At 39.6% G+C, this 25,601-nt stretch overlaps 1 protein-coding gene across 2 annotated transcripts; it reads right to left on the minus strand.

Annotated features, from left to right (window-relative positions):
* Positions 1 to 993: 993 nt before the first annotated feature.
* RXYLT1 (ribitol xylosyltransferase 1) lies at positions 994 to 15,491 on the minus strand. 2 transcript variants are annotated; one of them, XM_035002239.1, is made up of 6 exons: positions 15,179 to 15,491; positions 14,216 to 14,371; positions 9,914 to 10,016; positions 5,692 to 6,006; positions 4,706 to 4,876; positions 994 to 1,423 (listed from the first exon to the last, which is right to left on the minus strand). In XM_035002239.1, the coding sequence occupies exons 1-6, from the start codon at positions 15,345 to 15,347 to the stop codon at positions 1,006 to 1,008; spliced, it is 1,332 nt and encodes a 443-aa protein (XP_034858130.1). In that variant the 5' UTR covers positions 15,348 to 15,491; the 3' UTR covers positions 994 to 1,005. The 2 variants fall into 2 exon arrangements, with proteins under 2 accessions (XP_034858130.1, XP_034858131.1); XM_035002240.1 differs by lacking the exon at positions 5,692 to 6,006 and having other exon boundaries at positions 15,179 to 15,474.
* Positions 15,492 to 25,601: the final 10,110 nt, after the last annotated feature.

A 25,601-nucleotide genomic window follows, 5' to 3' on the forward strand; every position in this document is an offset into this window, starting at 1 on the left:
CTTGGAGTTGCCTCTTAAAAAGTAACGCACAAACTCCATATAATAGGAATTCCAGGTCTAAGAAAGTGTGGGGGAAATTTAGACTTGTTGGATACCTAGGGCCATCATGTATGAATTATGACCAAATTGTACATCCAGGCACCTACTCCAACAAAACTTGAGTGATCTAAAGGTCTAACTCTGTCAGATTTATCCACATACATTCTTGACACAGTATGTGATTATTCCCAAATTATGTAACTGAGCATGTATTAAAATATTTAAATTTAATCCTATTGTTAAGTAGTAAGGAATGAAAAATGAATTAGAAATTAGTATTTAGGGGCACCTGGGTGGCTCAGTCGGTTAAGCGGCTGCCTTCAGCTCAGGTCACAATCCCAGGGTCCTGGGATCGAGCCCCATATTGGGCTCCTTGCTCAGCGGAGAGCCTGCTTCTCCCTCTTCCTCTGCCTGCTGCTCCCCCTGCTTGTGCTCTCTCTCTCTCTGTGTGTCAAATAAATAAAATCTTAAAAAAAAAAAGAGAGATTAGTATTTATTTAGCATTTACTATATATATTGGATACTTTATATATTATTTCTTTTTTAAAACTTAACCTAGGAGGTACCATTGTCTTCATTTTACATTGAAAAGAACCAAGACTCAGGACACTTAGATGGCTTCCCCAAGGTCCCCAGGTAGTAGGTGTGGAGGCAAGGTTTCAACCCAGGTTCTATCTGACTCCAAAGCTGTCTTTCCACCACAGAATGCTGCTTCCCTAGAGTGGATTTGAATGGATGAGAAGAGTTGATAAATGTTAAATCATCTGACCTAGTAAAAGTGAGTTTGAGTAACATCTTAACTTCATTTTCAGGAGTGACCCAATGATGGAGCACTTAGTCGACATTACATAGATAATCTAGGGTCTCTGAGGGTACCTCAAAGAACATTTATACATACACACACACACACCAAGTATTAGAAATGACCTTAAAAATCAGATCTTAGCTCAAAAAGATAATTAACAGTTACCCTTTATTATTCATTAAAAATGAACTTTCTAAAATATTAGTAAATCTCATTTTTAGCTCTGTTTTGAAGTGCTGATACCAGTGGAGTAACATTTTTCTTCTTTGAACCTTTTCTTGTAAAATTAGGGTTTTCTCTTTTTCTAAAACAGCAGGAAGTTCATTCCAGTTCTTAATAAAGATAAAAGGAGCGTCCATGGACTTGAGTAGCTGCAGAGGAGAATTACGGTAAACAGATGCATTTCCACAGCTGCCGGCTGTCCTGACATCTTCTACCACGGGAACAGAGCCATAGGAGCAAGCCTCGTATATTCTATAACATTCTGTGTTTACTCCTACTGGGCACAATGTGAGATCACTCTGAAGCAAAGCATCTTGATAATTCTTAAGGCTTTCATTTGTTTCCTGAGGCTGCCACCTAAAAAAATCAGAAAAACAACGGTCATTTTCACTTTACTAAGCATGTTTTTTGTGAGAGAAAATGTCAGCTACAGGAAATGGTAAACACATTACAGAGATGACAGGCAGAAGAGAGAAATAAAATCTTGCCCAAATAGATTTCTTGAGAACATTTAAGAATTTGAAAAGTTTACAGCGACATATGTTTAAATCTAGTAGTCACCATAAAATTTCTGAATGAACATTAATCCAGCCAATATTTTCTTTTCTTTAAAGATTTTATTTTTATTTTATTTTATTTTTTTAATAATTTTTTTTTAAATTTTTTATTTATTTGCGAGAGAGAGAATGAGAGACAGAGAGCATGAGAGGGAGGAGGGTCAGAGGGAGAAGCAGACTCCCTGCCAAGCAGGGAGCCCGATGTGGGACTCGATCCCGGGACTCCAGGATCATGACCTGAGCCGAAGGCAGTGGCTTAACCAACTGAGCCACCCAGGCGCCCTAAAGATTTTATTTTTAAGTAATCCCTACACCCAACGTGGGGTTTGAACTCACAACCCTGAGGTCAAGAGTCTCACGCTCTACCAACCGAGCCAGCCAGGCAGGCACCCCCAGGTCTTCTTTCTCTACCCCACCCTCCAAAATCCTGCCCTCACAGCGCTTACATTCGAGTTCCAGTGATGGAGATGGAGAGTAAACAAGTCAGGTCAGTATGTTATTTAGGTGTTAAGTACTATGAAGAAAAATAAAGCAGAGAAGCGAGGAGAGAGTTTCTGAGCCAGCAATGTTGCAGTTTTAAGGAGGTAATCAGGGAACGTCTCGTTGCAGGGGCATCTGAGCACAGAGCTGGAGGTGAGGCAGCAAACCACGCAGACATTTCAGCGGGGAACCGAGTGCAGTACAAATACAAAAGCCACGAGATGGTGTGTGCCCGGCAAGGCCAAGGAACAGCAAGGAGCCCAGGGTGGCTGAAGCAGGATAGCAGAGGGGAAGAGGAGGGAAGATGAGGTCAGAGCATCCCATCATGGAGGGTTGTGATGGGAGGGGTGACTGACCTGACCCGTGTTTTATCAGAATTAATCTGGCCCTTGTGTTGAGAATAGACTGTACGGGGGCAAGGGTAGAAGTTGAGAGACCTTTAGAAAGCTAGACTTTCTCTCCCAACTGTTCCTGTTTTCTCAGTGAAATAAGCAATAGTGTCAGAAGGTAATGAAAAGAGAAGAAGGTACGAAGCAGTCTTGTAGGAGAGAGGGAGAACACACGGACAAGGGGAACGTATGATTGCTGGGCACTTGAGAGTCAAGGTCACGTATTTAAAATGAGGTCTATTGGCACAATTCTGTGTGTGTGTGTGTTTGGCCACATGGTGCAGGTAAGAGAGCTGGATTTTACCAGAGTTAGGGTTTGCTCCATTAGGGAACTAGGTATTTGAATGTGTATCAGTCGTAGTTGACTATGAAATTTTAGAGTGGAAAAGAAGAAAGTAAAGATGAGGTGAGCAAAGGACAATGAAAAGTAGTAGGAACAATGAATTATAAATCCCAGCTAAATTGTTGGAGTCAATTAATTATAGGGAGTGAGCTGGAATGACAGAAAATGGTGGTTATAGAGAGAGATGCTGGAACTTGAGATCACAAAGATGAAGTATGTGTAATGATAAGGTCTAAGAAATGAGCAGGACACTGCATGGCCAAGGCCAACTGGAGGACCAGATCATTGGAAGACAGGCGGTAAAGGAACAGTAAGACAAAAGTGGCAGAAGGACCATCTATATAGGTTGGGAATCACCAAGAATTAGGTTGGAGTAACATGGGAGAGTGAGAGTGTGCCAGAACTAAACTCTTCATGGAAGTAAGGAGATAAACCCCAGGGTCAGTAAATGACTTCAAAGAAAAAGAGCAATGGATGGTTTTGTTTGGTGACAAGATATTCAGAATGGGAGGTTGTAGGGAGGGAAAGGGGAGAATGGTCTGGAAGCAGCAATGAGAAGCAAGGAGGACACCTACTCCACCTCCCGGCTCAAGGCTGTAAGAGGAATTGCAAGAATAATTCTATTCCTACAATAAACTTTGATATTTTACACTGCCCTCATTCATTCCTTTCCTGGTACACTGTCCCCCTATGGCTCTTTACATTTGCTTTCCCTCTGCCTGGACTACCCTTCTCCTAAATAGACACAGAGTTCACCCCTGCACTTTCTTCAGGCCTGTGCTTATCTGTAATCTTCATACTGGAGTTTTCCTTAGCCATTCTATAACAGCAGGTGCTCCACTCTTGATCCCTAGTCCTCCCTACATCCCTCCTCTGCTCAGCTGTTTTTACATGGCATCTATCATGTATCTGACACACAATATATTTTACTGGTTTGTCTCCTCCAACAAACATTTAAGTTCTAAGAGGGCATGGACTTTTGACTGTTTTGTTCACTGCTGTATCCTTCATGGCTGAGATAGTTTCTGGCATATAGCAGTTGCTTGAAAAACAGTTGTTGACTGAATGGATATAGTATGGTTACATTAACTCTGCATCTGTTCTTAGAGTTGGGAGTTATGCTTTCAAAAAGAGAATATCTGCTACAATTAATATATTTTTAGATCTGGAAGGACATTTTTTAGGCATTTCTTCTCTGATGAGTCTACACATGAAATTGCATTTGTTTATTTAAAAACAAAAGGAATAATTCCAAGATTTCTTCCTTCACTCCATGAACACCTGTTTCATGATTACCATGCAAAAGATGGAAGGAAGTTAAATCCATCCATCCATCCATCCATCCATCCATCCATCCATCCATCCAACCATCCACTCCCCATTTATCCTAGGCCTATTTGTGTAAGGTCCTATGTTAGGTCTGGGGATTCAAAGAATAGTATGTCCTGTTCTCCTGTCCTCAGGGTGGTGTCAGTTCCCTGAAGGTGTGAGGAGTACTTCATGGCACTCTTGGAACACTGAAACTGGTCGACCAAACATCTCAGGGATGAACCTAAGACCTTACTGGCACTCATAATCGTTGTGTGTCAGGTCTAACTGACAAATATCATTGAGGAATCTCAGACAATTGACATTTGCATAGTTTAGTTACTAGCATTTCTCTTCAGGATGGACTCTAGCTATAGGAGATTCTCCCCATTTTAAATGCATACAACCCAGTTTCTACACAGCCTTAATTACCGATATATCTTCTGCAGAAAGACTGGTATTAATGAAGCTAACAATGTCTCTTTGGAGACCTGTGCTGCTACATAATGCAACTCTCGAACTAGAGAACAAAATGGGTGAATCAAGTAAACATAGAACTTACTGTTCTCTTGCTGAAACCCAACAAAGCTTATCATTCCCATCTTGTTTCAAAATGTTCATTAGTGCTTGTCTGGATGAATTTTCATAAACGGTTCCTAAGAAATTACATAAGTAGGGCCTTTCATTATGCAGCATTGACCAACTTGCCTCCACCACAGGAAAATTCCTGTATCTACAGAAATAAGTACATATGAGTTAACAACATACGACAATAGGATTGGCAAATTACTGTATAACCTAACATCTTAGGTAGCATCATGATGCAGAGAGAAGAGATTTCAAGTATGATTTTCTAAACCTCAAACTGTAATTTTCCATGCTTACTTTGGAAAAGTCCCTGAATCTACTAACTTAAAAAAATAACCTCACATTGACATCTTTTACGAAATTGCTATAGAGATTAAGTGCCTGAAATGTTTTTTTTTACTCTTCAACTTCCACTTGTGGTTATAAGGAAGGTTGAAATCAAGACCTTCAAGGTATAAATAATCCACATTCATAATGATCATGCTTTAATGACTGTTGTAGCCAGGTGATGGAAGATTACAGAATAGACATTTCTATAGCAAAGAGCTCCAATTTTCCAAAGGCTTTTATTTTTTATTTATTTATTTTTTAAAAGATTTTATTTATTTATTTGAGAGAGAGAGAATGAGAGAGCAAGAGCACGAGAGGGAAGAGGATCAGAGGGAGAAGCAGACCCCCCCACTGAGCAGGGAGCCCAATGTGGGACTCGATCCCGGGACTCCAGGATCATGACCTGAGCCGAAGGCAGTTGCTCAACCAACTGAGCCACCCAGGCGCCCAAAACATTATTATTATTACTGAAGCATGAGACCAAACCATATTTTTTTCCATGGAAAAGATTGTACCTGGCCTCCCAGATGATACCAGAACTACATTTATTACAAATTTAAAGTACAATCTTCCTGATTCAGAAATTCAGGTCTTAGAGTCTAAAAACATGTAATAATATTTTGTACTTACGTTGCCACTCCTAAAGGCCACTGAAAGATATCCACATCATTAACCCAGGGGCTGTCATATATTATGAAAAGCAGCTCCACAAAGCCTCCATTTCTTTTGAGGAACTGGTTTATCCATTCATTATTACAATGTTCATTTCCAAGCAACACAACGGCAAGATGCTGGAGTTTTTGAGTTTGCACTAAATTTTGTGCATAAAGTAACCACTGGGTGGCATAAAAGATCTTAGTTTTTTCTCTCCCATTTAGAATGAGTACCACGTTATTCACATCAATGGGAAAGTACCCTGGGACTACAGCTGGGCCAGTGATGAAGCTGTTAAAACAATACAACAAAACAAGAACAAGAGACAAACCAACAAAAACAGAACAAAGGTATTTGAGATCAGAAATTTTTAATCATTTTACATAAAATCTACAATGAGATTTAATCTGTATTCTTTCTAGAAACATAATTTCTATAATACAAGTTTTCCTGAACAAGTTTGAATGATAGAGCACGGATGTCAATTAATGGGAAGCTTTGGTTGTAGTAAGATCAACTGCATATGATAATCAGAAATGTGGTAGCTTTGTTGTTGCTTTTAACCACATTCAGAATACGTGCTGGCCAGAGTTTGAGCTGGTGAACTATTCACAGTTGAATCGTGTGAAACTCTGTATAGTTCCTCCTCTGTATAGTGTAAGCAGTTCCCACCTCTTTTATGTGGGAGTTACTGTTAACGTTCTTTATCTGAATGAAATGTAAGTGATGAATTGAGAAAGGGAGGATGGAGGTTAAGTCTCAAAAATATAATGTTAAGGAAAAAAGCAAGCTGCAGAATACTCATAAGATATGACAATTCTATGTAAATTTGAAAGTGCAATATAAAAATTGTGCTTAAATCTAGTATAAGTACAAAAATAAAAATATGAATGGGAGGATACACACCAAATTCATTACAGGGGTTGCCTCTGAGGAGGAAGAAGAGAAGAGGAACTGGGAAATAGTACAAAGAAAGCTTCCCTTTTACTGGGAATATTTAATTCTTTTAAGAGGAAAGTTAAATATCTGAAGCAAATATGACAGAGAGCTAGAATATGTTGGTTTTGCGTGATGGGTAAATGAGAATGTGTTATTTTATTCTCTGTGAAAAAGAAACAATATCGTATCTGTACTACAATTTTAATTACATAATGCTATACATAGAAAAAAGACTGGAAGTAGACATGACAAAATGTTGTCTAACCCTGTTTTTGGAATTCTGGGCACAGCGGAGTTATGAGTGATGACAACATCTTCTGAATTTTCCAAGTTATTGTAATAATCACTTATTAGTCTTTTTAATTATAAGCCTATCTTAAAAAAAGAAAGATGTAATTTTAAAAAACAAATGAACTTGTAAAATCTGAGTACTGAATTTTTTAAAACTCTGTTTATTGTGCTTTAAACAATGCTATTGCTTTATTAACTACCAGCTGGCCTGGCTTGCAAAGGGCAGTGGATGCTCTGGGCTCAGGGTCTGTGTAGGATGTGAGGAGGAGGCGATGATCGGGAGGCTGCTTTGAAGGAAAGGAAATGGTCTGGAGGGCAGGCCCAAGAGACCTTAGATTTACTTCCGGAAATGGGTAGACCTTGTAAAGGAGTCATGGAAAGCTATGGCCACGCCATCAAGAAAATGAAGAAACTCTTGGAAATCTAGCTGCCCATTGTCCATTTTCTTCATCATGTGGTCAAGGACACCAGAGTCCTTCCAGTTCTTTGTGAAGGCAGCCAGTTTTGTATTCACGAAGGCTAGGAGCTCTGTCTTGGGAGAGCGTGCAGTTGTTACCCTCCTTTCCAGCAAACTTCTGGAAAACAGCAATCAGAGACTCCATGCACGGCTCAGGCTCAGTAGGGCTGGACATTTTTGCCACGTCTGCGTGCAGTGGGCGAGGAGGCTGTGACCGGGCGGCAGCGGCGCTGCCAGAAGTTTATTTATTTTTAAGTAATCTTTACATCCAATGTGGGGCTCAAACTCACAACCCCAAGATCAAGAGTCACATGCTCTACTGACTGAGCCTGCCAGGTGACCCTCACAGGATTATTTTGAAGACTAAATGCATTAACAGATGTACAGTGCTTAAAACAGTATCTGGCACATAGGAATCACTATAGGAGTCTTGCTACTGTTATTAGTTCTATTATTTTTACTATTACTTAAATAGGTACTGCAACATCTCCCTACCTTCCCTTCTCCTTTCTGTTTCCAGAACTGAATATTATCTCTCCTTCATGTACCTGCACAAAAGCCTTATTGATACATTCTTTATATTAATATGTTCAACTCGGTTACAAGCCAGACCAGTTCTGCCAAGCAATAGCTCTATCTCTACTCATATCTATCATATATTGATTTACAGTTTAATTTCATAGGGCAACTTCATTTTTAATTTCTTAGGAGGAATCTTACTTCTGCTCATCATGGCCTTTACTTATCCTTAAAAGACTGCCTTCAGAGTCCTGTAATGTCCATTTGCAGGAATTATCACAAGATATATAACTGTCCATCTATTCGATAAAACAAAAGCTAGATGCCAAATTATGTATTGTTATCAGAGTTCAATTATGGTATTTTCAATTAACATCTGCTACTTATGAAAAGGTTAAAAAAAGAGAAAAAGTTGAACTTATTTCTAAAGATCAAGATACTGAGTAAGTTTTAATTTACATTTTGTAAAATTCACCCATTTTGGGGCACCTGGCTGGCTCAGTTGGAGGAGTGTATGACTCTTGATCTTGGGGACATGAGTTTGAGCCACACGATGGGTATAGAGGTTACTTAAAAATAAATAAATAAAATCTTTAAAAAATAAATAAAATCTTAAAAAACATAAAAACCTGTTTACTTTTCAAGAATGATTACTTTGAAAAGATACATGAAATGAAATTGCTTTCTAAGTGTCTAAAAACTAAACAAGAATTAAAAGAGCAGAGAAAACTCAAATGAAATTGAGATTAACCATAGCTTTTCTTTTTGATTTCTGTGGGAAGTAAATGGAAACCTAATAGAAACCTGAATCTTTGGTTGACACCTTTTTCCCTAATAGTATAATTGTTACATGAAATAAGCATTTAAAATAATTATTTTTATTTCAATAAGAAAGCAAAATCTTTTTTTTTTTTAAATATTTTATTTATTTGACAGAGAGAGAGGGCACAAGCAGGGGGAGTGGCAGGCAGAGGGAGAGGGAGAAGCAGACTCCCCGCTGAGCAAGCAGCCCAATGTGGGACTTGATCCCAGCACCCTGGGATCATGACCTGAGCCGAAGGCAGTTGCTTAACCAACTGAGCCACCCAGATGTCCCAAGAAAGAAAATCTAATAGAAAATAGCACTCTTTCATACAGCAATATTATCACATTTTTTTCTAAAGAAAATAATCGCAATTCTACCTATTTAAAAATCTTTAGAAAATATGGAATCATAGATAAAAGTTTTATAAAAATAAAAACTCAAAAAGTCTTAATGATACATTGGTTTTACTGAATCTGAAAAAAGAAAAAAAGATTTCTGGGGGAGCCTGGGTGGCTCAGTCGATTAAGTGTCTGCCATTGTTCGGCTCAGGTCACGATCAGGGTCCTAGGATTGAGCCCCGTGTTGGGCTCTCTGTTCAGTGGGGAGTCTGCTTCTCCCTCTGTGTTCTCCCTCTCTCTCTCAAATAAATAAATAAAATCTTAACAAAATAAAAATAAAAAAAAGATTTCTGAGTAATTGCATTAAAATGATAATCTATACCATCAAATCATGAAAGACTCGTATATAAATGTTTTTATAAAATTTTCACAACTCATAACAATAGCTTTGCTTCCACTTGAGTATTATAAAATATGTGAACATGACTAGTATATGAAAGAGAAAAACAAAAATACTTTTAAGTTTATATATTATTCCTTCAAGATATGGAATATTAAATGCTTATCAACAATCAAATGTTATAAAATTTGGAGCATGAACTTTCCCATATAATCAGAAATGTTTTGATAAAAATGAAACCGACAAAATTAAAAAAAGGAAGCATTTTGTAAAAATGTTCAGGTAAACTATAACTACAATATATATATTCATGAGATTCACTTTTCTATTCTTCACAAGTTGAACTGGAAATATTGTCTCTAAATATGTTTTCCTCTGATTTTTCTCCTCGTATTTATATAAAACATTGTATAGAAAGACAGCAAACGTTAATGTTGCACAATTAATACCTGTAATGTGTTCTTCCTACAACTGAATTTCCTTCTCTCCACTGAGCAGTCACATCGGTGGGATCAAGCAAGCCTTCAAAAATATGCTCCCAGAGATACAAACCTGGTAATCAATCAAACAAACAAACAAACAAACAAACAAAAAACAAGAACAAATCCATTTACTGTCTGGTTTACTCTGGTGTGTGAGATGAGTTTATGTTCTGCTCATTTATATAAGTTGACCAGGAAAGCAAACTGTATTCCTTTTTGGTCCCCTGGCAGGCAGTTCTGCCATGCAATAGCTCAAAATCACCAATATGGTGGTTAAGGTATGAGAGACAGAATTCAGAGCTTGTCAGTGTGAAATGTGGCAGAATGTGGGTTACATCAAAGACAATAACCTCTCTTACTCTAAACCTGAGAAACCCCTAATTTTCGTTGGACTTTTACTACCTACTTCAACCTGACATGTGTTATAATGTAAGTTACTATATGATTAGAATGGCTTCTATATCCTAACAAACTAGGGGAATTCACCATTTTGTGCCAAACACCACCAGAGGAGCTCATGCATATATGTATACAGTCAATACATCAGGGAGATAGTAACTCTTCTTCACTTGAACACACATCCCTCACTGCATCATGCCCTCTGCAGACAAATGCCTTTGCATCTTTCTCCTTAGGGTGACCCCTGATATTTTACTGTGATTTCACCTGAATGAAAACTCTGAGTAGAGGAAAGCAGAAGGAAGTAATCTGGGAGCCCTGTTTTACTTATTGACAGATGTGCTTTATTCCATTCTCATTATGCCCTGGTACTAAAAGGACACACACAAAATGACTGTGTTTAAACACTTAGCCAACCAGATAAAGCTTTCCACGTGTGGTGGCCCAATAATGCCTCCCTGTCCACCCAAGATGGCCGAGGATGTAATCTCTAGAATCTACGAATACACTATCTTACATGGCAAAAGAAACTTTCTATATGTGATTAATGATGCTGAGGCGGGAAGGTTATCCTGGATTATCTAGATAGGCCCTAGGTAATCATAAGTTTTCTCACGAGAGAACACTTGATTCACGAGAGGGAACACGAGAGGGAAGCAAGGGTGTCAGAGTGAGGGAAGGAGGTATGAGGATGGAAGCAGAAGTTGGAATGATGTGGGGCCATGAGTCAAGGAATGTGGGTAGCTTGAAGAAGGTGCAAAAGTCAAGGAAACAGATCCTCCTCTAGAGACTCCAAAAAGAATACAACCCTGTGGACACTTTTTAGACTTCTACCTTCAAAAACGTAAGATTATAAGTTTATGGTGACTATGGTTAATAATACTGTTTTATATATTTGAAAGTTGCTAAGAGAGTAGATCTTAAAAGTTCTCATCACAAGAAAAAAAGTATGTGTGGTGATAGATACTAACTAGACTTATTATGTTGATCACTTCACAAAATATAAATATCTCAAACCATTATGTTGTATACCTGAAACCAATAAAATGTTATATGTCAATTATATTAATTAAAAAAATAATAAAATTGTGTTGTTTTAATTCACTAAATTTTTGGTAACTGCTTATGGCAGGAAACTAGAGATTATGGTACCTGGAAATGAGATACTGCTGTAATAAATTCTCAAAAATATGGAAGTGGCTTTGGAATTGCATAATGGGAAGACGCTGGAAGAACTTTGAGGAGCTTGATTTATTTATTTATTTATTTTAAGGATTTTTAATTTATTTATTTGACAGAGAGAGACATAGCGAGAGCAGGAACACAAGCAGGGGGAGTGGGAGAGGGAGAAGCAGGCTTCCCGCGGAGCAGGGAGCCCGATGTGGGACTCGATCCCAGGACCCTGGGATCATGACCTGAGCCGAAGGCAGACGCTTAACGACTGAGCCACCCAGGCGCCCGAGGAGCTTGATTTAGAAATGCCTACATTAGATTGCCTTGGACAGGTTATAGGTAGAAGTATGGGTGTTAGTGATTCAGCTGGTGGGAACTCAGAAGAGAAAAAGCACAGTAGAAACAAACCATTTACTGGTTTTTATAAGCACTTAAGCAGACTATTAGTAGAAATATGCAGGTTAAAGTGCTGCTGGTGAGGGCTCAGAAGGAAATGAAGAACATGTTACTAGAAACTGGAGAAAAGGGGATCCTGGTTATAATAGCACCAGAATGCTTAGTTGAATTGTGTCTAGAAGTTATATGGAAAGTGGAAAGTGTAAATGATAAACTTGGATATTTAGCTGAAGAGATTTCCAAGTAGTGTTGAAGCTGTGGCCTGGTTTCTTCTTGCTGATTATAGTAAATATAAGAGGAAAGAGTGATTGAGTGAGTAACTTAAGCAAGAAGGAGCCAGGTCTTGATGGTTTGGGAAATTCTCAGCTTGTTCAATCGCAAAAGGGTGAAAAATTAGGAGATTCACTGTCAGGAAGGCGTGTTTCTGAAAGAAGGTGACAGATATAGTTGAGTATCTTTTTGCTAGTGCCTCAAAAGGATTAAAAGCTTAAAATATTCAGTCACATAGAGGGCTCACTGAGAATATTAGGGGTGTAACTTATGGGTCTCCTCAGCCATCTCAGCAGAAGCCAGAAACAAGAGATGAGATTCTCCAGGAAAGACCTGGAAGAGTCCTTGTCTGATGGAGTGAATTTCCTGTGATTGGAGACCCACAAGCTTCTTGAAAATGTTCTATCAGCAGAAACACTGCTGGCTTGGACTAAAGGGGACAGAGAGCTGTTGAAATGAAAGAAGGGTATTGATTCCCCAAATCCTACCAGTAGGATACCGGCTGATAAAACCACTGAGTGGCAAGCACATGCTACCATTCATGACAAAGGAAGGATGACTGCAAGGATTGAGAGCTGCAAGACCAGAAGCAAAGTTCTGAGCCACAGGTTTTTCCCAGGCCTTGAAACTTAACAGTTTGCCTGGCTGGAATTTAGAATTGCTTGGACCAGTGACTCCATTTTCCTCCCCCTCCCCTCCACTTTTTAAAAAAGATTTTATGTATTTGAGAGCAAGAGTGAGAGTGAAAGCAAGAGAGAAAGAGAGACGCACACACACACACAGAGTGCCAGTGGGGGAAGGGGCAGAAAGAGAGAGAGAGAGAAAGAATTCCAAGCCAAGTCTGCACTGAGCACAGAGCCCGACACAGGGCTCGATTTCACGACCCTGAGATCATGACCTGAGCTGAAATCAAGAGTCTGACGTTTAACTGACTGAGCCACCCAGGTGCCCCTTTTTCCCTCCTTTTCGAATAGGAATGGAATTGGAATCCTATTTGCCTGGGAAATAGGTTGATGAAAAGTAGTGTTTGATAAAACTCATCTAGTCACTTTGTGCTTACTGAATTGCAAAGAGAAAAGTCTGGAAACATGAAAACCTGTGAAGAATAGAATTAATTAAAAACTAGAATGGGGAAATGGGAATTTAAAGGATGAAATTAATATTAGAGATTTTATAAAGAAAAAAGTTGCTAGAACTTGATGATTGGAGCCTGGGTCTAGGTACTTGAAATCTGGAGGTCAGTAGTAATCTTCAAGGATGTATATTTGCATGCAAGCAAATTTATGAAACACTAAGGGCAAAGCGTCATTCTCTGATTACTTTCTTCTCCTCTGGTCCTTTCTACCTTATTCTACGATATACCTTACTGTAGATAAATCCAATGTTTAAAGGCCCAACAAAGCCCCTTTTAATTCGCTTAATTCTTTCTGACTCTTGTAACCCTCATTTAGGGTCCCATTCTCTGATTGAGCATAATATATAACTTGGAACCCTAAAATCTCATGATACTCAGAGCAAAAATGCTTTTGTGGGTATTCAAGTTTAATTAACTATATCCTATATCCCCCTCTTACATATTTATAATGAACACTGGCATATTAAGGGCTGTGAGAATGGCCTGTAATAAAGAACCCTGTTTAACTTTGTTCAGTTTAATGTTTCCCAAATTTGTTTGGCCATCATGTGCAGGGGCCACATCTTATATTTGTGTGTCAAGTGTCCAATAAATACATAAATTCATGAAAATTCAGTTGACATAGGCATTTCTATATAATGATGCTTACATTCTACTTTGTATCTACAAATAAAGCTGTACTCAGCTAAAGACCAATGACACATATCTGTGTACGTGTATTTCCACAGATACTAACAGAAAGGAGAAATGAAATATTAAGGAAAAGTAAAAAAATGTATCATGATGATTTAACAAATGATGAAGTAGACTAAATGCATTAAAATGAACTGAATTTAACATTAATAAAGTACATTTAGGATTCTTTTTACATGTCTTAGCTCTATACATTAACTTACCAATGGCAGCTTTCCCCCAGATTTGTACACGGAAGTCTGTTTTCCCTTTTGTGGATTTATTTAATATTTGAAGGCTAGTTTTAAATCTGTGTTGTTGCTCATTTTTTTCATCTCCTTCCCAAGGATTCCATTCTTCACTTCCCAAAGTAGATTGTTCTGTGTTTTAAAAAGAGTAACCGTGTTTATCAGTAAGGTAGAGCTGCAGATGTAAATAAATTCAAGCCCTTTAAATTAGATGTGAGGGCGTGCTAATTTCAGCTTTTCATAGAGGTAAAGCAACTGCATCTGAACTGTTTAAACACAAACAATAAAAAAAAGGAAATCAGAATTTTCATTAAATCTTTATTCTGAAAGATCTTAGAAATAGAATGTTAACAGCAGACACAAAATCATCTCTCCCAAATGAAACCTTCTAAACTAACTGGATAATATGTATCAAGTTTAACTCTCGCTATTCTTTATGGATTGTGTATACGTAACCTATACATAAAAACTTGACTTCAGAATGGAAAGTGTCCAACAGTTTTAGATACTACTGTGCACAATTCTGAAAAAAGGGAGCGGTAAGTCTGAGTCCGATTCTGACATAGGTCAAAATCCAGGACAGAGGACCACCATTTGGAGGTACGGCACCCAGGCCTTCCCAAATCGCTGCAAGATTAGCGAAGGCTCTCTGTGCCAAGGAGGAAATGAGGTCTTAAACCCAGCGGCATTCCCAAGAGTCTCCGACATTCTGCGACAATGCCTCGCAGGTTCAAGTCCTGTTTCACGGAGCGCGCGCCAGTCAGCTTTGAAGGTGGGGAGTGGGGCTGGCGTGTGAGATTCGGGCGAGGACTGAGACAGCCGCACACGCTCCGAGCCCGAGCCCAGGGCCCGCTACCGAGAGCTGAAGGGGAGGCGCAGCCTGGAGCCCGGGGCACCCCCGGACCCGCGAGCCGGGTCTGCAGCCGCCCAGGGTCCTACCTCGGCCGCGCCTCTCCCGCGCCGGGGCCGCCCCCTTCCTTAGGCCCCGCAGAGACGCGGCCGGCGCCCGGCGGCGGCGCCCGAAGAAGACGTGGTAGGCGGCGTAGAGGGAGAAGAGGCAGTACAGGGCGATGAGAAACGAGCAGAGCCGCTTCCGCGTCAGCCGCATCCCACTCGGGCTTCCCGTCGGCCACCGCCACCTCGGTGCTGGGCCGGAGAAGAGGCCGGCGCTCGGCGCCCTGGCCCTGCCGGCTTCAGGTGCAGGCCTAGGCCGGGGGGAAGGGAGGCACCAGGATCAACCCCGCCCCCGCTCAAGCCCCGCCCAGGGGCCGCCCCGGTGTCTCCACCCCGCCCCTCGCGCCAGCCCAGCTCAGGCCCCGCCCTCAGCCCCTCCCCAGCCTCTCCTAGGGCTTCGCCCCGCCCCTCTACAGGCGGGGCTCCTTCACCGGCTTTGGTAGCCTGTTGGCATCAGTCTTTGGAATTGGGCGTTGGGAGACCGCATCTTAACAGCGCGCTGCTCCTTGATCTCCGTAGGGTACCGATGGCCTCTTTCAACCCTGTCCTCCTCCCCAAGTACATAAAAACTTACCTGTTATCCGACCGTAAAGAAAGAAAAAACCCACAGACCTAAACAGCACCCACTGTGATCCCTGAAGTCCATGTGAAGGCATGGTCCCTTCTAGTTTTTGTTCCCAGAGCTTAGCAGAGGGCCTGTGACATTACAGATGAATGATATACATGTCCTTTAAAAAAAGCTAAGTTGGTGGAGTGCCTGGCTGGCTCAGCTGGTGGAGCACGGTCTCTTGATCTCTGGGTTGTGAGTTCGAGCCCCACAGTTGGGTGTAGAAGTTACTTAAGAATAAAATGTTAAAAAAAAAAAAAGTTAAGTGGTGATAGTGGCACAACATTGTGGATGTAATAAATGTCACTCAATGGTACACTTAGAAATAGAATAGCAAATTTCGTTATGTATACCTTACTAAAATATTTGAGAAAAATTTTATTACTATGATACGACTTGAGTGTACACAAGGAGTCTTTTGTCAAATAAAGGCTGTAAAATTGAATGCTGTCAATAAACTTTGTCAAGTCCTTGTGAAGTTGGGCTACAATTTTTTGTCGGTTGCATTTAGCATCTTTTTAAAGTAATACCTATGCCCAACATGGGGCCTGAGATCAAGAGTCACATACTCTACCGACAGCCAGCCAGGTGCCCCTGAGTCTAGCTTTGTCCTTCAACTGGTTTGGCATTCTTGGTAGCCAGAGAGCTTGTAGAACACAAGTGTGGAGGAGGTCATCAGAGCCTTCACTTGCTGTGTCCTGACCGATTCAACTCTCCAACCTGATTCAGTCTTCTTAACATTTCTGGATAAAGTTTCCATCTCCTCCATTAGCAAAAAATTTGACCTGTCCAGAATTTTATGTTCTTGGGGTCAGGTCTCTGTCTTCCATATTGAAATGTAGATAATATGATAAGGAAAATTTTATGGCTGGAAGGAAATCTAGGCCCAGAGGGGTGAGGTGACTTGACCAACGGCTCATACTTTTTTTGGTGTCTGAACTGGACTAAAATTTCTACATCTGTTCTCAGTTCTGTGTTCCTGACATTCATTGTAACTATGTCCCGGCCCCTCATCTCATCCTTTTTTTTTAAAAAAAAAAAAGTTTTTTTGTTTTGTTTTGTTTTGCTTAACAATATTAGATCCTAATGACAAACTGCTTGAGTTTAATCATAGATCTTAATGATCCAATTTCCAATTTGACTCTGAATAATGTTTGTTCCTCCAAATTAAATCCATTATCGAAGAATGACTCTGTGCCATAGTTGAGAATATAAAACAAGGTAGTACAAATTTTAAAGGCAGTTCCAAAGAAGTTTCCAAAGTACTTTGAGTACAATCAATGGAATAATTATGTACATCCAACCAAGGTATTTTCTTATTCAAAACTGCCATTAAGTGAGGAAGTGAAAATTCCTTTACTTACAGATTCTCTCATTTTTGGTCTTTTCTCTAGAAAAATATCATGTGTTTTTTGTTTTGTTTCAGATTTGGCTTTTGTTGTCATTAAGAATCTTAGAGTGATATTTTAAGAAGAAAACAAAGCATTTTAAAATGGAAATAAACTCATAATGATTTGAATTTGAAGGTGACATTGTCTAGAAGCAGTTAAGGCACAATACTGAGGAAGTATCAGCTCTGAGCCATAATGAGGAATCAAAGAAAACTTCGTAATTTTCTAGCTGGAAGGATGGTGTTAGTGCCTTTTTTTTTTTTTTTTTAACGTAGGCTCCACACCCAATGTGGGGCGAGATCAAGCGTCACATGCTCTATCAACTGAGCCAGCCAGGTGCCCCTGGTGTTACTACTGATATAGAAGGAAAACATGAGATGGAGAGCCATTTTTTTTAGAGGTGGATGATTTGCCTTACTGTCTTTTTTGCCCAGTAAATTTTAAAGACAACTCAGTAATTTAGGTGAAAATGAAATGTTTATTATCAGGATTAGATGAGACTAGAGCAGCAAGAGTACCTTGTTTTCAGTCACTAATCTTTAGTGTATCACCTGAAGGCTAATAGATGCTTAATATGTGTTTGTAGCTGATAATGCATCACCAGCCTTAGATCACTCTACAGATTTACTTTTCATAGTGTCCCTGGTGCCTACTACAGGATCTGGCATATTTCAGGTGTTTAGTAAATATTTGCTGGTTGAATTCTTTTTTTTTTTAGGATTTTATTTATTTATTTGAGAGAGAGAGAGGGAGAGAGCAGGGGAGAGGGGCAGAGGCAGAGGGAGAAGCAGACTCCCTGCTAAGCAGGGAGACCAATGTGGGATTTGATCCCAGGACCCCGGGATCATGACCTGAGCCAAAGGCAGACGCTTAACCGACTGAGCCACCCAGGTGCCCCTTCTGGTTGAATTCTTATTAGTATTAAAAAGTGAATTTATGTTACAGCTGGTATATTTCTTAGCTAGGTGGATCTACTGGAAATTGAGACCACCTGTAGCCAGATAGCTTAAGTATCAGGACTGAGAACTTGGGCCATCTACACTAACATGACTTTTCTCTTGTTTTTGTAAATTCTTGCCCAAGAGGATAAGGCCATAAACTAATAACTAATTTCACTGTTTATTTCAGGAAATTCCTGCAAACTAGTTAATCTGAACAAACAGCTCACTCTCCTTGGCAAATATTGTTTAGCTGAAATAGATGGTTTATCTGGGCAAATACTTCACTTATGAAACTTATGAAATATTTTACTTATGAAAAAAATCTTAGTTATCAGGACTTGTTTCAAAATCAGTGTAGTGGTGTGCCCACCAATTAGGGTGTCCACCTGTCTCGGTTTGCCCAGGACTGAAGGGGTCCCTGGGATGTGGGGTTTTCAGTGCTAAATCTGGGAAAGTGCCAGAAAACCAAGGACAAATTGGCCACCATACCACCAGCCCTAAGCTATTATGTCAAAAACTTTGCTCAATCCCCAAAACAATTCCCTCTTAAAAGAGCTGTCCTGAGCTATTTTTACTCAGACTCCCATATCCTATAAAGTATCACTTGCTATCTTCTTCCTTCTGAGGCTACTAAGCTCCTGACAAAAGCATTGTTCTTCCTTACTGTAGTAGATTTAATAAGCTTAGCTTTCCTTAATCGTCAGGTGATTCTGGTGGTCTCCTGGGGAGATGGCAGTTGTTGTATGTATATTTTTGTTTCACCTATCTTTTCTGTGGGAGTGAGAATTATTTATGGAGTTAATAGAGAGTATCTATTTTATAACTACATAAAACACCCACTGTATCAATGTACACTCAAGGGCTACTAACTAATGGTTAGTTGAGTTTTACTATAGAGAATGATATGCAAGTTAAAACTAATATGGGGTTGAGGTTGTCTTGAGTAGCGAAGAGGACCAGGCAAATGGAGGTGTTGTTTTACTTCAAACTACAAATGACTGTACAATTCGAAAATAAATTATGGTGATGTGTTTAGGTTACAAAGGAATAAATCTTTGAATTGATCCCAACATAGCAGTATTCATTTTCCTTTCTCTTTGTTTTTAATATGTAAGCTACAGCTGAGAGCTACTTTCTGTATATTACTGGAATCTCCTCAGGCATGGTTGGGTGAATGCAGAGAGAAGGAAAGACAAAGAGAATTGGTGGGGAGGTGAAGCAGTGTAGAAAAGGGGATGAAGTCAATACCCTCTGAGTTTGGGGCTCCAGGGATCAGGAACCAGACCTGGGAAGGTAAAAGGTGGGAGGGAAGGTATAGATAAAGGAACATGAGATAAATTAGAGCAAGTCTAAACATTTTATTTGGTGAAATTTTCTTCTCTGTCTGCAAAAGGAAAAATTATTAATCTACAAAATATTAAGAAAGAAGTCCTAATGCCTTCTTGCCAGGTGCCTGAGAAATAGTACACATTTATTCTTAGAAATCCACTGTATAAATTTTTTGTGATACCTGGCCAAAATTCTTCCCTAGATTTATCAATGTTTCAGTAATACTTAAGAAGTGTATTAACTACTTTGAGAGATTTCTTTACAGCTTGCCTAGTCAAAAGACTTTGTTTCAAGCAAAGTTGTTTTTTGTTTTTTGTTTTTTTTTACAGTCAGATACTTCTAGTAGGGTTGGCCATGTAACAGCCTATAAGTCATTAACTATAGTTATATTAAATTTATAAGAATCAATCCCAATAAGATACAGTTTTTTCTCTGTAAGTATGGTGATGATACAAATAAGTAAAGAAAGTCTCCTGAAATTTGTTGACATTCGGAAATAAGCAAATTGTAATTTTTTTTTTCTTCCGAAGATTTATCTATTTATTTGAGAGAGAGAGCGTGCAAGCGAGCAGGTGGGAAGAGGTGGAGGGAGAGGGAGGGAGAGAATTGCAAGCAAACTCCCCACTGAGCACGGAGCCTGAGGCAGGGCTTGATCTCACCAACCCCACCCTGAGATCACTCCCTGAGCCGAAATCATGAATCAGCCACTTAACCCACTGAGCCACCCAGGTGCCCCAAATTGTAATTTTTTTTTAAACAACCAACTAAACAACTAACAAAAGCCAAACAAACACAATTAGAGTATAAAGGTTAGAGACAGCAGAATCATGAGGTGACATGGAAGGTAGATGAGTAGACACAGGTTCCGGGCAAACATGACTTCTTTAGCAAATCTTTCTCTCACTCCTGCCCCCGCCCCCAGCAGCCTCTGAGCTCTATATACAATTTCATCACTGCTGTAATGTGTCATTACAATTTTTGTTTGTGTATTACATGTAATCCACTAGCTTTAATCAAAAGCTATTTAAGATTATTACTTTTATATGCATAAATGCTAGGGATATCCGAAGACACTGTTTTACTATAAGCTCTCTGGGTGGGCGTCATAGCCGCTGAGAGTGATTCATGGCAGCTAGAACCCATGTGGCTCCATCTCTAATTTATCACTGATTTCATTTGCATTGCTAGTTTTCTAATAATAGCTTGGAGAAGTCTACGGAAGAGCCCTAAGTGTGATATAAGTGTTTCAACCTCTTTTAGTGCTTATTAGTTAAATCTTTTTGAGTGTGTTTTTTTATTTTTTATTTTTTTTTTTAAGATTTTATTTACTTGACAGAGAGAGACACAGCGAGAGAGGGAACACAAGCAGGGGGAGTGGGAGAGGGAGAAGCAGGCTTCCTGCTGAGCAGGGAGCCTGACTCAGGGCTTGATCCCAGAACCCTGGGATCATGACCCGAGCCGAAGGCAGATGCTTAACGACTGAGCCACCCAGGTGCCCCTGTGTATGTTTTTTAAAAGATTTTATTTATTCATTAAAGAGAGAGAGAGCACATAAGCAGGGGGAGAGGCAGAGGGAGAGGGAGAAGCAGACTCCCCGCTAAGCTGGGAGACCTGATGTGGGGCTCCATCCCAGGACCTGGAGATCATGACCTGAGCCAAAGGCGGATGCTTAACCATCTGAGCCACCCAGGTGCCCTGAAATCTTTCTGTGTTTTTTGCACATCTCATTTTTGTGCTTCCAGGAATGTTAACATTTAGTATATTCCTCAATTTTGACTTCCTATCACAAGGTCTTGATGGCTTGTTCATATTCCTTTAAATCCATCAACTTCACACATTTGTATTTCTATTAACTCACCTTGATCTCTTCTTTCCCAACAGAATAGAAACTTCAGACTAATATTGCACATCCAGTCTGAGGTTTACTTTTATTTTCATAAACTCAGCTGTGTTTTATACCAGGGTTACTGTTAGCTACCTCAAATGGATTGGATAGCAGTTGGCTTTTCTTAGGCCCTCGACAGTTTATATGGCATAGAAAATACTTAATCCTTGACAGTTTCATTGTACTTTCCACTAATATTCACTGGCCCTAGAACTATTTTTGGAGATAATTCTTTAATAACACTTCATTGGGCTTATTCACGTTTGTAATACTTCATGAGTCTGTTTTGGCAATTTTAATTTTCCAAGAGAACAATTTACATCATTGGGATTGAAAAATATTCAGACATATCCCTTTTCTAATTTCTAATTTCTTTTTTTGGGGGAGGTTCTTTTATATTAAAATTTTCAGATTTTATATTTGATTATTTTATTATTTATTTTCCCCTCCCTTTCCAACCATCTTTAGATTTATTTATCAGTTCTGTTGTTTTTCTACTATGCAATTACTAGATCACGCATTATTTTTTTCTTTCTGTTTTCTTGTTTGTTTGACCTTTTCCCTAGTTTCTTCAATTCTTCAAATGGAAAATTTTTTATCATTCTGGGGCGCCTGGGTGGCTCAGTGGTTAAGCGTCCTGGGATCCAGCCCCATGTCGGGCTCCCTGCTTTGCGGAAAGCCTGCTTCTCTCTCTCCCACTCCCCCTGCTTGTGTTCCCTCTCTCGTTGTGTCTCTCTCTGTCAAATAAATGAATAAAATCTTTAAAAAAAATAAAAAAATAAAATTTTTATCATTCCTTCTTAATAACGAAATCATAGAAACCTATTAACTTACCTCTACAGCATTGGTCATACTCTGAAGGTGCAATATTTTTAATCTTTGCTGTTTGGGTTTTTATTTAATCTGATAGTGATTATAGGAGAGTGTGGGGGTATTTCATTCATTTATTTATTTATATTTTTATTTATTTGCGAGAGAAAGAGAGAGTGTGAGCGAGAGGGGGGAGGAACAGAGTTGGAGGGAGAAGGAATCTGAAGCCAACTCCCCACTCAGCATGGAGCAGGGCTGGATCCCACGATGGTGAGATCATGACCTGAGCCGAAATCAAGAGTAGGATGCTTAACTGACTGAGCACCCAGGTATTCTGAGAGTGTGGGGTATTTTAATTACCAAATGGTAAACATTTAACTTGGCTTTTTAATTTTACCAATGTGATGGCTGAAATGATATTCTGTTGCTTTGATGAGCAATTCTCTGGTTAACAGTGAGTTTAAGTATCTTTTAATATATTTATTTTTATTTTCCTCTTCTGTGAATTGTCTGTATGTTTTGAACAGTTTTCTATTCATTGTTTATCTTTTACTTTTGATTGTGGGACTTCTTTATTTACTTTATATTGCAATCATTTGTTTTTTATATATATTACAAATGCATTATTCTGATTTTTGGCTTGTCAATTAATTTTATTTATATTGTCTTCTATTGTAAAGACATTCTAAATTTGGTCATAGTTAAACTTATCGATCATTTCTTTTATAGTTTGGTGTGTGTGTGCGTGCATGCATCCCTTTTTTTATTTTTTAAGATTTTATTTTAATTTTTAATTAATTAATTTTTTTAAAAGAGTTTATTTATTTGACAGAGAGAGAGATAGTGAGAGCAGGAACACCAGCAGGGGGAGTGGGAGAGAGAGAAGCAGGCTTCCCACCAAGCAGGGAGCCCGATGTGGGACTCGATCCCAGGACCCTGGGATCATGACCCCAGCCGAAGGCAGACGCCTAACGACTGAGCCACCCAGGCTCCCCTAAGATTTTATTTTTAAGTAATTTCTCACACCCAATGTGGGGCTTGAACCTGCAACCCTGAGATAAGGAGTTGCACGCTCCACTGACCGAGCAAACCAGGCACCCCTGCATGCTTGTATTCTTTAAGAAAAACTCTGGGTAATTCTGTTAATTAAAATTGTATTGGATTTCTAGAATAATTTCGGTAGAGTTGACATGTTACAATATCGAGTCTTCCCACCTGTACATATTACAAGTTATCCCTGGAACAATTATTGATAGACTATTTTTTTTTTAAAGATTTTATTTATTTATTTGACAGAGAGAGACACAGCGAGAGAGGGAACACAAGCAGGGGGAGTGGCAGAGGGAGGAGCAGGCTTCCCGCCGATCAGGGAGCCCGATGCGGGGCTCGATCCCAGGACCCAGGGATCATGACCTGAGCTGAAGTCAGACGCTTAAGGACTGAGCCACCCAGGCGCCTCTGATAGACTATTCTTAAATGACTGATCTGTGATGGCTCCTCTGCAACATCAGGCTTTCTTGTATGTATGGATCTACTTCTGAATTCTCTGCTTTTCTGTGTCATTTACTACAACTGTAATCATCTCAGTTACTATATACTACCTGTCTCAGGACAGATATTGTTTACCAATATTTGTATCCGTTCCCCAGAGGAGAACATATATTCTTGGCCTGTTGACTGACTTCAGGTGTGAATACAATTTGCTTTGGCTAATAAAACTTTGAGCAGAAGCATCATGAGGGATTTCCAGGCAGAAGCTTAGGAGACAGCATGAGCCCTGCCATTCTCTTTCCTCTGTCACTGTGACAGGCATGTTCTGGATGGTTTCTTTGCCCTCATCCTGGTGCTGCTGGACTGAGGGTGACTATTATGCAGGGCCCCACTGTTGATCAGCTGGGGACATTTGCTGTTGTGAGAAAAACTAACCTCAGGTGTTATAGGCCACTAAGAGTTTAGGATTGTTTGTTATCTCAGTATTACTTACCTTTTCCTAACTGATACAGTGATGTTTGGAGAAGTGTCTGACAAGAGCTTGGGAGTTTTTTTGCCTTCAGAAAATTAATCTAGTAAAATCTATCCACAATGTGGTGATTTGTCTATTTTGGTAGTCAAGCAAGTGATTGTAAATATCTTCTGGAATATCCAAGAACTGTCTTGCTTCACAGGACAGGGATTAGTAGTCTTCTCAAGAGATACAGGTAGAGAGGCCCTTGGGAACAAAGTATTCAATATTGAAGAGTTTTGTCCTTATCCTGAAGGCAGCAGGAATCTGGTGGATGGTCTTTTTTTTTTTTTTTTTTTAAAGATTTTTATTTATTTATTGAGAGAGAGAGTGATAGAGAGAGAGCATGAGAGGGGGAGAGTCAGAGGGAGAGGCAGACTCCCCGCCGAGCAGGGAGCCCGATGCGACTCGATCCAGGGACTCCAGGATCATGACCTGAGCCCAAGGCAGTCGCTCAAACAACTGAGCCACCCAGGCGCCCCCTGGTGGATGGTCTTAAGCACGGATTTATTCATTCAACAAATACGTATTGACCAATGACTCAGTGCTCCTCACTATTTTTGTGATGGCACCACTGTGAGCAAAATGAGTTCCTGCTCAAATGGACCTTCCTTGTGTCTGCATGACAAACCACGTCCCAGACACTGTGGTAATAATACAAGCACAACTGACTCAATAGTTTCTGACAGGACTACTCTTGTTTATTGCCTTAAAATTTACTATGAGAAAGTTTTTTTTTTTTTTTAAAGATTTTTTATTTATTTATTCGAGAGAGAGAATGAGATAGAGAGAGCATGAGAGGGGGGAGGGTCAGAGGGAGAAGCAGACTCCGTGCCGAGCAGGGAGCCCGATGCGGGACTCGATCCCGGGACTCCAGGATCATGACCTGAGCCGAAGGCAGTCGCTTAACCAACTGAGCCACCCAGGCACCCAAGAAAGTTTTGATCAATAGTTGGTGGTGTAATCCATCCCACAAGAATGTATGGGTATGGAACTATGTGCAAGATATGTAACAGTCAGCCTAAAAAAAACAACATCTGAATGATTTGGGCCAATTTTCCAGTTTAAACTAAGAATATTATAGGCTTGAAATGTATCTTGTGATTAAAATAAATGTTGACGAAAGGAATTTAAATAATCTTTGTAATAGATTTTGTGTGCTCTTTGCTCTGACATTGTAGCTGCTTAAGTTAGCAAAAAGAAAAAAATGTTAGGTAACCGAAATGAAGTTGTCCAAAGAAAATCTCCTGAAAATTTTGGAATAAACCAATTCTGCCAAGATGAATTATTCTAAAAGGCAGAAAGGAAACTGCATTTAAAGAAAGTGAACAGAGGAGGGAGCTGCAGACAGGATTTTAACTATATGGATGCAACTGTTTTTGTATTTGCGGTTTCTGATATATACTAATATAAATGATCACATTCGTGAAAAAATTGTATTAC

This window comes from Mirounga leonina, unplaced genomic scaffold (assembly GCF_011800145.1).
Source record: "Mirounga leonina isolate KUSES-001 unplaced genomic scaffold, KU_Mleo_1.0 Mir_126, whole genome shotgun sequence".
NCBI lineage: Eukaryota > Metazoa > Chordata > Mammalia > Carnivora > Phocidae > Mirounga > Mirounga leonina.

Coding starts and splice junctions, on each gene's coding strand:
- RXYLT1 (XM_035002239.1), bottom strand. CDS start 15,347: ATGCGGCTGACGCGGAAGCGGCTCTGCTCGTTTCTCATCGCCCTGTAC. Junction 4,877..5,691: donor TGGCCTTTAGGAGTGGCAAC/GTAAGTACAAAA, acceptor TTATTTCTGTAG/ATACAGGAATTTTCCTGTGG. Junction 1,424..4,705: donor TGGGTTTCAGCAAGAGAACA/GTAAGTTCTATG, acceptor TGATTTTTTTAG/GTGGCAGCCTCAGGAAACAA.